This window comes from Esox lucius, chromosome 20, assembly GCF_011004845.1.
Source record: "Esox lucius isolate fEsoLuc1 chromosome 20, fEsoLuc1.pri, whole genome shotgun sequence".
In the NCBI taxonomy this organism is placed as follows: domain Eukaryota; kingdom Metazoa; phylum Chordata; class Actinopteri; order Esociformes; family Esocidae; genus Esox; species Esox lucius.
Window position 1 is genome coordinate 29,265,452 of NC_047588.1, and position 12,018 is coordinate 29,277,469.

Consider the following 12,018-nt stretch of genomic DNA (forward strand, 5'->3'; position numbering starts at 1 on the left):
AGGTATAGGAGGACGGCTGTAGGTATAGGAGGACAGCTGTAGGTATAGGGTGTAGGAGGACTGCTGTAGGTATAGGAGGACGGCTGTAGGAATAGGAGGATGGCTGTAGGTATAGGAGGACGGCTGTAGGTATAGGAGAATGGTTGTAGATATAGGAGGACATGACAAGTGGACGGCTGTAGGTATAGGAGGACGGCTGTAGGTATAGGGTATAGGAGGACGGCTGTAGGTACAGGAAGACGGCTGTAGGTACAGGAAGACGGCTGTAGGTACAGGAGGACGGCTGTAGGTATAGGAGGACGGCTGTAGGTACAGGAGGACGGCTGTAGGTACAGGAGGACGGCTGTAGGTATAGGAGGACGGCTGTAGGTACAGGAGGACGGCTGTAGGCATAGGAGGACGGCATTAGGTACAGGAGGACGGCTGTAGGTACAGGAGGACGGCTGTAGGTATAGGAGGACAGCTGTAGGCATAGGAGGACAGCTGTAGGTATAGGAGGACAGCTGTAGGTATAGGAGAATGGCTGTAGGTATAGGAGGACATGACAAGGCAGATGTTGGATTAATGTGTATCGGGCCCACCACTCCTCTAGATCCTACAGTACTCACATCCTGCCAGTCTAACACTTCAAAAGGTCTGTTCTCCTCCCCTCTCAGAGTAGGCTCTGTGTGAACGTAGTCCCAGTTCAGCAACCTGGACCCCGACTGAATCTTTTATACCAGACTGTAACAGTCCAGATCAGATTGGACCACATGGGTCGAGGTCCACTGGAGCCAATTTAATTGACATTACAAAAAGACAATAATGTGTTCATTTCAGTCTAATTCAATCAGTTCAGTCTGCGGGGCAACAGGCAACAAGCCCTGAAAAGAGAATTGTGTCAGTCAATCAGATTTCATTAAAACATTTGACTTGGTTCTGATGGGAGAATCTGCGTTGAGCTGCTCCGATAGTAATCCAGGTCTGGGTCTGTAGAATAAATGCTTTCTGCAGTTGGCATGTTTCAACAGGCCACAGCATTGTGAGACACTCTCTAACCAACCACAACTACACAGCCTCAGTCTCCAATTAGAGGGATGCTCTTCATGAATGCTGTGTGAGAATGTCTTCTTCTGGGCAAACACACACAAACAACAACACGCACACACACTCCCACACACACACACCTTGTCAACCAATGTCATTCCAAAGGTCTTTTTTCTCCTTTTTTTACTATTGAATTCTTCCATGTTCCCATCATCCTCTCTCCTCTTCCCATCAATACATCCGACCCCTTCATCCTTCACCCCTCCTGCCCCAGACCTCCCTGGGCTGGTTGGCACGGCGACACTCATGGGAAGGCCGCTGCTAGGAGATGGCAAGGGCAGCGAGGAGGAGCATCGCTATGGTGACGAGTAGGCGATCCTTGGACGGGCTGGTTCCACTGACACTCTTCTCCAGTTTAGGGACCGAAGGGTTAAAATCATCTACACAGAGACGGAGGGAAAAAAAGAGTTAGCTATACATTCACGAGAGCAGACTGGCCCATGAACCAGTCCAGCTGGTGTCTGCCAGCCATGCGAACAATGGGGGGAGTGAGTGATCACCTATCTAACACACTCAAGTACGAAATAACTGTAGCCTCCTCTCAGCTACTGAGGGGGGAGAATCGCTTTGGCTGAGCTCATTGCAACAGTCCCACTGACAAGGACGCAGAGGTGAAACGCGGTGCGCTCAACACTTCACGGGCACACCAGCAGACACCCAAACCTGCACTCACTCCAACACACAAGATGTTAGGGGAACAGTGTAATCACACACACGGAGACCAATAAAGCTGTCTGTTACCTGAACAATGCATCAGCATGACAGGCAGAATGAAGAGTCTTCATTAAGTGTGGCTATTGTCTGAACATGATGACACACACACACCCCGACGCACACATGAGCACCACAGACACGTGCACCTGGCTCTGCACTATAAATAGCTGTTAATAGTCTGGTGCGTTTGGGAATGATGCGCCTGAGACCAGTCTCGGAAAAACTCAAGGCATGTCTAGTGACATGCTCAGACAGAGTAACACGCCCTTAGTTTTATAGCGACTTGATTAATGAGAGGGGAGGTACCTGTAGGCCACAGTTCAGTCTCACTATAATCAGTCTGCTGCATTGCACTGCTTTGGATTTGAGGTGTGCGAGGGTCTCTTTTGATGAATGGGCAAAATAACTGTCAACTGAATTGATGCTACTCTTCTGAAAAAAAATAATGAATGTCCGATCCTCATCTTTATTCCATAATCTGTTCAAAGGTTGTTTACGTTTTTATCCTTGTGGGATAGCAACAACAGCAAAATGTGGGTTAATCATTAATAGCAAATAAATGTATTACATCAGCAGTAGTGTCAGTTAAATGGCCCAACTAAAGGCTCTGACCGACAAAAAACAACAGAGTTCAGTGCTTATTATTATGTAGTAGGTTGTTTGAGAACAATTTGTTTGATAAAGCCCCCATTTCAGAACTCAGAACATTAAGAATGCCATTTTACTCATTTTACGCTAAAACGTGTTTTATAACATAAGGAAATGATATTTGCCTCTCAGATGGGCCCTGGTCAGTACCTATGGTCAGAGACGTAGAGAGCTACACATGGACAGGATGGGGTTAAAACAGTTTGACCGTTCTGTGACCGTGAGGTGTGTGTTTGTTTTGTGATTGTGGCAAAGAGGTGAAGACATTGTTTCTTAGGCCCAGCGGCAAAATCTTGTTATGATGGTGGTGCCAGCAAACATAGGTGTGGAGAATCTGAAAGAACCAGTTCTGGAGTGTGTACTTGTCACGCACAAACACGCACCTCTATGATTGAGTGGAGATTTGACATAAGGGTGTATGTGTTTTTGTATATTTCTGCAGTCTGTAGGCTGGTGTGTGACGCACACCTTAACCTTTGTACACAATCTGGTTTCAAACACCTCAGACACACACCTCAGACACACACCTCAGACACACACCTCAGACACACACCTCAGACACACCTCAGACACACATGCTGTACACACATCCAGGCCCGGCGCCATGACGAAGAAACTGAGGGGGTTGTTAAAAAGGGCGAGGGGGCTAATCTGTTTTTTGTCTATTTTTCGAAAGGGTTTTTAAAACTTAAACTGGGGGGGGGGGGAGAAAATACAACTGAGGGGGCTAAGCACCCTCTTGCCCCCTCTTGGTGCCGGGTCTGCACACATCAGACATGTTCTCTTTAATAAGGATTAATCAGAGACTGATGAGACAGCTAAGACACCCACAGGGATTGTAGTTCGTGTTTGTGTGTGTGTGTGTGTGTGTGTGTGTGTGTGTAATTGCTTTACCCAGTAGGCCTGAAGTCATGAACCTGACCATTATCCAGCCTGACATATGCATTAATAGAAACCGCCTTCCTTACATATGTGTCATGTTAGTGTGCTGTGTGTGTGTGTGTGTGTGTGTCTATATGAATGTGGTGTGTCTATATGAATGTGGTGTGTGTGAGTACACGTCCTCCATCCCTGATTACGTAAGTGTGACATATGACATATCATATGATCATATCACAGTGCAATAACATGTCTTAGGGTTTTCCTAACACCCCAATTAGCCTTTGTAGCACAGCTTCGGTGCTTACCATTACTTTAAGCACTTAGTAAATATGTATAGTTATTATGCATTTGCACTCTACTAATCACTCAGCTTGTATTTCTACTGATACTTTATATCAGCTGCTCATTTAACAGCGATAACTCTATATTCAGTCTACAAACTGTTATTTAATGTACTGCGTTGTGTCGAAGTCAGTAGAACCCCTGAAAAGTCTTGAAAACATTCCACTGCCCAAATGCTAATCTACAAAATATGAAAATTCCAGACCGCTAGCAATCTATCTTGGATAGACCGTCTTACCAAATCCAACCAAAAAGCTGACCAAAACATTTACAGGCTACTCTGCCCATAACTACATTTATATTATAGTCATTTAGCAGATGTTGTTATCCGCAGTCATTTACAGTTAGTGCATCCATTTTAAGATTTTATAATCCATAATTCCAGAACTTTCTAATGCAATAGATCACTGGCTACTAGTTTTAGCTGGACATTAGCTTTAAAATATCTGTGAGAAAAACAATGGACAAGAAATCCCAGTACTACAGGGATCTGTGAAACGACCCATCAAACCAAAACTCTGTGGATGTGCACGGGTCAACGGTCAGAGACTACGCAAATGGGGTAGGCCAGGAAGGACGTTTTCTATGAACTTCCATTTGACGGAAACCACCTGGGCGAATAGCAAGACTACTGGAACAATGTGTTTTAGACAGATGTGTCAAAGGTGGAGTTGTTTAGCAGATTTACAGAAATCCGTAATGATCACAACTTACTATTTTGAGTAATTGGTAAAATACACCATATCCAGTTTTGACACTGGGCTCCATTTGTTAAGTCAGTCACTAAGAGTTGGTCATACTAGCAGTATCAGCTCATACACAGCTCAGGCATATGATTCTAGACAGTTGGTCTAAAATTAGTACTCATAGACGAATACAAAGAACCATGCCCAGTCGCCCTGACCTCCAGGAGGCTCCCATTGATTTTGTTAGTTCTCACTGAGATATCATATTAACCCTTCAACGGTCTTTGGAAACATTTTCATGATCTTAAAATTATAAAATTTCTCCACTTCAAATCAAAATGTGCAAAACTGCAGGAAATGATTCTTCCCAGTCAATGTACCTCACAGACAGGATATTTATGCCAGCTACTGAAAGTAGAATAATTTCCCACATTAAATAATGCATTGATAGTATTGATGTTCATACCAGTTATCTACATATATTTTTAAAAGACAACACTATTAATGGGTTATCTGAAGTGTTCTGTTTATATTGTCACTAGCAACACCCATTCATCAAGTTACATTACTGTACGATATGTGTATATATAACAGAAAAATTAATGTGATTCGGATTCAATGTGCTGCAGTGTCTGTTGTGCCCACAAGAGGTCAGGATAGGGCAGTGTCAGTGATCTGTGTGGTGTAGCCACCTGTGAGTCTAGCCTGGCCCTGGACACGGACATAAACAGATCCTGACGTTTTTCATGTCATGTCATGTCATGAGTTAAAGAGGTGCACAACTTCTGTTGTCCAAACCTGTCACTCTTGGCAACCGGGAAGCTCTGTAGAGGACAACGCATGTCTTTACATTTCTTTAATGCAAATATATGAAATCATAAATAACTCCAACAGGTTTCGCTAACAGCAGACGTAAACTTAGAGAATCACCACACAGGGGACAAAAAAACGTTTAATGGCCCCCCACTTCATCCATAGTCTTATTAAAATCTTTCTTCATTGCTTGAGAACTTTTGTCAATGTTGAATTAATGTTTTTTTTAAACAGTCAACATACAAGTACAAACTAAAAACACGGCAATTTTTTTTTGCATAATACATTAAAACACTAAAAAATTAAATACTTGAAACAAAATCAAGTACTTCAAATGATAAAACTTTCCAATCAATAAAGTTATTCCAATCAATTATTACACAATGGCCCAATAAATACTAACTGTAACTATCAATATAGCATACCCTAGCACGGATAACCCTCTTTTATATGTATGGCCCAATTGTTAATACTGTAAACATAGTTTACACTATTAAGGCAAGTAAACATATTACAGTATCACACAGCATTATTTTACTAAAGATGACCAATACTAAATGTCACTGAAGACTGTCCAGTAACCTAAAGTTTTACAGTTTATACCTTCTTCCATTTTGTATTTTAAAGATGTATCTAGCATCAATCACTGGAAAAAAATGTATATCTGTATTTTACAGATATATTGTACTCTACAGGGTGGTAGCTTGAATATTCTTACTACTGATGCCACAGTTGATCAGCTAAAACTGTGATGAACCCTCTTCCCAGCATCTCTCTTCCCAGCATCTCTCTTCCCAGCATCTCTCTTCCCAACCTCTCTCTTCCCAGCATCTCTCTTCCCAGCATCTCTCTTCCCAGCCTCTCTCTTCCCAGCATCTCTCTTCCCAGCATCTCTCTTCCCAGCCTCTCTCTTCCCAGTCGCTATTTTCCCAGCCTCTCCCTTCCCAGCCTCTCTCTTCCCAGACTCTCTCTTCCCAGTCTCCCTTTTCCCAGCATCTCTCTTCCCAGCCTCTCCCTTCCCAGCCTCTCTCTCACACTTTCCCTCTAAAACTATAGTTCTTTGCATTCCTCCACCACCATGCATCCCCCAACCTTTGCATTCTTGCCAATAGCAACTCATAAATGACCTCTTTCATGAATATGGATGAATAGGAATTTATTGCTGATAGAACAATTGTGCTAAAACGTTTTGTATACATGTAGAAGATGTTCACAGTCAAGGGACTAGTTTGTATCAGCTGTGGTGACATTTTTTACATTTTGTTTGAAAGGATTTACTCAACAGAATTGAGAGTTGTGTTTACTGTTTCTCAGAAACGTGACACTGTATGAGACGTCATCAGAGAACACTACTGTGCTCATTAGGTTGATCTTGAAGTTGTCCTTTGCCCTGGAGTCATGTAGGACCTCAAAGGAGCGCAGGTGGCAGCCAATGACCCTTTCTCCAAATTGTACAATGCTTTGCAAATGACCCCTGCAGTGGTCAGACACACACCCGAAACCAGACAGTGATTGAGGAGGTGAGGCTGGTCTTAAGTCAACCCACCACCTGCATGGTTTTGTCTTGATTCAGTTCCAGGTTCATTTGACTGTACCAAGCCACCATCATAGTTCCAATACAGTTCGTCCCTGTTATTTACCTGCCTCAGCTGTGTTACACACTTTCCTTAGGTCGGTGTTGCCCAGTCAACAACTGCAACCTACACTCTGCAGCCCAGTCATGTCTATGAATGAACTAATAAACTGTACCACAATCGTGGATTCACAGTTTTGAAAATGTATTCATTGTTTTTAAACTTGACCCTTTAAACATATTTAATAAAAATAAAACAAGTCAATAATAGATTTCTTTTTTTAAGCTAAATAGAGAGTTGCTCATGACTCTGGTCTTATGGCCATTAAGAATAACCATATGAATCAAGCTAGACATCTCAATAATGCAGAACATGTTTTAGAAAAAATCTAATTACTACTTTATGTTTCTCTCGAGCCTTTCAAGTACAAATGCTGTTTCATTCACTTTTACGACTGATGTGATGAAATATATTGAAACACTGGGCCATCTCTATCTATCTGCTGCAGAGGTTACCCAGAGGCAGGAGACACCTGAAGTAATGACCTTTGCCGATACTAATTCATTGAGTAGAATGTACTTGCTGATCCTGAGTTGTCTGGTTGTTCCACCTAGCTTCTTAAAATGAATGCATTATAGTCTGGACTTGAGAGTCTGCTAAACGACTAACAAATAACGAATTAATTATTCATTTCTAACGACTCCCTCCTTCAGCTGGCTACCTGTCAGTATCAGTGTGTTTTGTGTGTTTGGTAGAAGCAGAGTCAGAGACAGGGAGAGGCTCTAGAGCTGGGGATGGGGCTGTGTTGACACGGATGCTAGCAAATCACATCAGTCTGATTCTAGCATCATTACTAATCAGGCAAATGCTATGGAGTGATTAGTGAGATAATACATTAGTGCTACACTGCTTGAAGTGGCGACATATCCTACATGGATCCGAATGCATCCGTCACCGAAACGAAACATGAGGCTCGTTAGGGTATTGCGCGCGTGTGCACACGTACATGCATACTGCTCATTATCGTAAACATGTTACACTAATGAATTAAAGTCACTCAGTGCCGATTTGGTGCAACTGTGCAATATCAAATTTAGCTAATTAGCCGAACAGTGCCAACATTAATCATCACGGCTAATCAGTGCATTCATGCTAATATCAACCCGGATGCTAATATGTGGTTGTATTAGGCAATGAGTGGCCAAGTGTGGTCCAGCAGGCTAAGCTGCCACGTCTAGGCCTGTATACAGTATGTACTTCTGCAGCACAGGCTCAAAGCCGTCCCACTACTTTCTGCTCAGAAAACCTTGCCCCTATATTTCCCAACTGTCTCTATCCATAAAAGCATGAAGAGTGCTTAATACAGTTTCTTTTTAAATATGGTAATGGTACCTCAGTGTTAACAACCATAATAAGAAGCTCCACAGCGTTCACAGAGCAGGGCCAGGCGTTTCCAATATGACACTGCCTGACAAAGAAGTGCTCTGCTGTGTGTGTGGTTGGGTAATGCTGTTAGGATGAAGTAGTCTGCTGTTCTTTAAGTGGCTAACAAACAGCTAGCCCAGAGGCTATTTGTGCGGCTAATTAGCCATGAGGTGGTAAGGCTAATGAAGTGCACAAGACAGGCCTAATGCCATTCTGCTGGGTGATCCCTTACTGAAGCATTTGGTTGTGTGTATATGCATGTACAGGGACCTGCTCACACCATTACATCTGAACGGGAATTAGATTTAAATTTAATTTAATATACGACACAGGGGGCGGGGGTGGGGTGCATGATTTGCAGCTGATACTGATTTAAATGGGCAGCCCCCTGAAATAGCACGGAGAGGAACTGAGAAGGAAGGAGAGAAAGAGAGAGAGAGAGAGAGAGAGAGAGAGAGAGAGAGAAAGGAATTAGCTAAGGTAAGATGGAATGAAAATGTAAAATGTACTTGTAGAGTGTTCTGCTTAGCTGAACTCCATTTCATGCTAATCAAACCAATCTGAATTGAGCCCTGTGTGTGTGTGTGTGTGTGTGTGTGTGTGTGTGCGTCTGAGTGCATTTGTGAAGGGCCTGTGTTTAACAGTGATTATAATAATGGCCTGATTAGAAAACAGAAAGAGAACAGAGAGAGTAAAGAGAGGAGAGAAATAAAGAGAATAAGGCAGAAGTTGAAATAGAGAAAGATGGATATAGAAGAACACGGATGTAGACATGAACACAGATATACAAAGAAAAGAAGACAAATGTTGAACGAGATACAGAGAGATACAGAAAGAATGAAGGATGTGTATAGTTGAGCAGGTAAGAAAGCCTGGGAAGGAGTCTGAAACAGCAGTATGCAGAATTACACAGTGGAAAACAGTTTCAAACAGTAGGAAAAACCTCGAAATACAATGAAACATTAGGAAACAGCTGGTGATAGCATTAAACAGTATTAAACAGTAGGAAACAGCATTAAGCAATAGAAAACGGTAGGAAACATTTGGAAGGAAAGAAGACAAGATAAGTGAGTGGTCGAGGGATGTATCCTTCACACAGGAGGTGGAGGGGCTGAGGAATAAGAGGATAGGGGTGAGGTTGGGGGAGAGAAAGGAGAAGTGAGGATGGGGAAGGAGGTTGGAGAGAAAGGTGACAGGTAGAGGTGTCATCGTCTAGTTTACATCCAAACCCTTAGGAGGTGCCTGTGATCAGCACCATCTGATAGTTATAAGAACACACACTGATTTAAGACATGGACTTTTGAGCACACACACACACACACACACACGCAAACAAACACACACACACACACACACACACGCACGCACAATCATTTAAGAGATTGCATCTTGCCAGTAATGACTGGGAAGTACAGCATATACAAACCAAATAACAACAATTAGTGGTTGGCATTACACAAGGACATTGTTATCACAGAGATGCCAGCTGGCCCAATGTGCCTTTTCACCACCATGCCAACATCACTGTGTGTGACTCACCAATGTCCTGGATTTTGATGTCTGGTCTGAGTGTGTAGTCTGGTTCTGTTGGCTCCGGTTCATTATCGGCATCAGACGCTGACAGAGAGACGGAGAGTATTAGTGTTCATGATTTGAAAGTGACACACTCATACATAATGGGTTCCGTTGTGCTTCGGAGGCTTGAACTCTAACCACGGTAATGAGTTCCACAAGTCTGACAAACGGAACAGGGTGTCGTGGGGAAATGGAAAGCGACAACCTGTGAAGATCATCCTCCAACAGTCCCCACCCTTCTAGTCAAGAGCAGTTTGGGGAGGATATTCTGACGCCTGCTATGACAGGTTACATAGGGCCTTACCCACATTTACCTGCACTTATTATTATATTTCCATTTCAGTCATTTAGCAGACGCTCTTATCCAGGCACTTCCCAATGGGAGTGAAGTGCCTTGCTCAAGGGCCAATTAACGGATGTTTCTCATCCCCTACAGTAGCTACTCCTGAATGCACATCGATACAAAACACTGTTCCCAGGCTTGCTGAGGGTAACATGCAGAACAAGCCTAGCCAGAGACTGAAGCAGAGGAGCTGAAAGAGGAGGCATTTCATTCCACACTCTGGTGCAGTCGACTGGGCTGGGCCCTCAAGCCAATGTACACTGACAGAGTGAGAGGGATGGGGGGAGGGGTGCAGGGGTTAAAACAACCCCCTGAGCAAACAAGCTTCACACTACAGACTCACTGACAGACAGAGAGAGAAAGAAACAGAGAGAGAGAAATACAGAGAGAGAGAAATACAGAGAGAGAGAGGGAGAGAGAAACAGAGAGAGAGAAACAGAGAGAGAGAGAGAGAGAGAGTGGCAGGGAAAGAGAGAGATGGAGAAGGATCAGGGGTTAAGACAGCAAACGCCACTGGGTTGACTTGACACCACCATCAGCCCTGAGAGATAGAGAGATGAGTATGAGTGGGCTTGAGAAAGACAGAGAGAGAAAGTAAGAAAGTATGAGAGAGATTGGGGTGGGGGAAGAAAGAAGAGGAGAAGCTGCAGAAGCTCCTTTTTTATATATACACTGTATGTACTGTATTTCTCCTTTAACATGTTTGCTCTGGCAATAATAGCATCCATCCATTAATGCCAATAGAGTATCTATTGAATTGAATTGAGAAAGAGAGAGTCTCTTGTGAGGAGCAGGAAGACAGAGAGGTTAATAACACCGGCAGGGAGAGGGACTGGCTAGTTCAGCTACAGGAACCACACAGACAGATACACAGTCAATGAAATGGAAGGGACGAGCGGGGATGGATGGTACCTCTGTACTGTCCTGGAAGGGGTGGATGATGCTACCTCTGTACTGTCCTGAAAGGGGTGGATGATGCTACCTCTGTACTGTCCTGAAAGGGGTGGATGATGCTACCTCTGTACTGTCCTGAAAGGGGTGGATGATGCTACCTCTGTACTGTAATAGAAGGGGTGGATGGTGGCACCTCTGTACTGTCCTGGAAGGGGTGGATGATGCTACCTCTGTACTGTAATAGAAGGGGTGGATGATGGCACCTCTGTACTGTCCTGGAAGGTGTGGATGATGCTACCTCTGTACTGTAAAAGAAGGGCTGGATGATAGTACCTCTGTACTGTAATAGAAGGGGTGGATGATGGTACCTCTGTATGGTACTGAAAGGGGTGGATGATAGTACCTCTGTACTGTAATAGAAGGGGTGGATGATGGTACCCCTGTACTGTAATATAAGGGGTGGATGATAGTACCTCTGTACTGTACTTGCTAAAGAAGTTAAGGGTGAAGGTGATGGACTGGCCAAGCATGTCTCCAGACCTAAACCCTATTGAGCATCTGTGGGACATCCTCAAATGGAAGGTGGAGGAGAGCAAGGTATCTAACATCCACCAGCTCTGTGAGGTCATCATGGAGGAGCAGAAGAGGCCTCCAGTGGCAACCTGTGAAGCTCTGGTAAACTCCATGCCCAAGAGGGTTAAGGCAGTGCTGGAAAATTATGGTGGCCACAAAAAATATTCACACTTTGGGCCCAATTTGGACATTTTCACTTAGGGGTGTATTCACTTTTGTTGCCAGCGATTTAGACATTAATGGTTGTGTGTTGTGTTATTTTGAGGGGACAGTAAATTTAAATTGTTATACAAGCTGTACACTCACTACTTTACATTGTAGCAAAGTGTCATTTCTTCAGTGTTGTCACATGAAAAGATATAATCAAATATTTGTAAAAATGTGAGGGGTGTTCTCACTTTTGTGAGATACTGTAAGTGCACTCCTTCCTTGCTCAGTAAAAGCTCGTCACAGGTAATTGATC

General features: G+C 43.5%; 1 protein-coding gene across 1 annotated transcript in view; it reads right to left on the reverse strand.

Annotated features, from left to right (window-relative positions):
- Positions 1-1,334: 1,334 nt before the first annotated feature.
- The window catches only part of efna3b (ephrin-A3b), a 63,646-nt gene continuing 52,962 nt past the window's right edge, over positions 1,335-12,018 (reverse strand). The window contains exons 4-5 of the mRNA XM_013139289.4: positions 9,710-9,787; positions 1,335-1,466 (exon numbers count right to left, since the gene is read on the reverse strand). Of these exons, the coding sequence (XP_012994743.1) occupies positions 1,348-1,466; positions 9,710-9,787 (197 nt within the window). The 3' untranslated portion in view covers positions 1,335-1,347. The remainder of the gene's footprint in view (positions 1,467-9,709; positions 9,788-12,018) is intronic.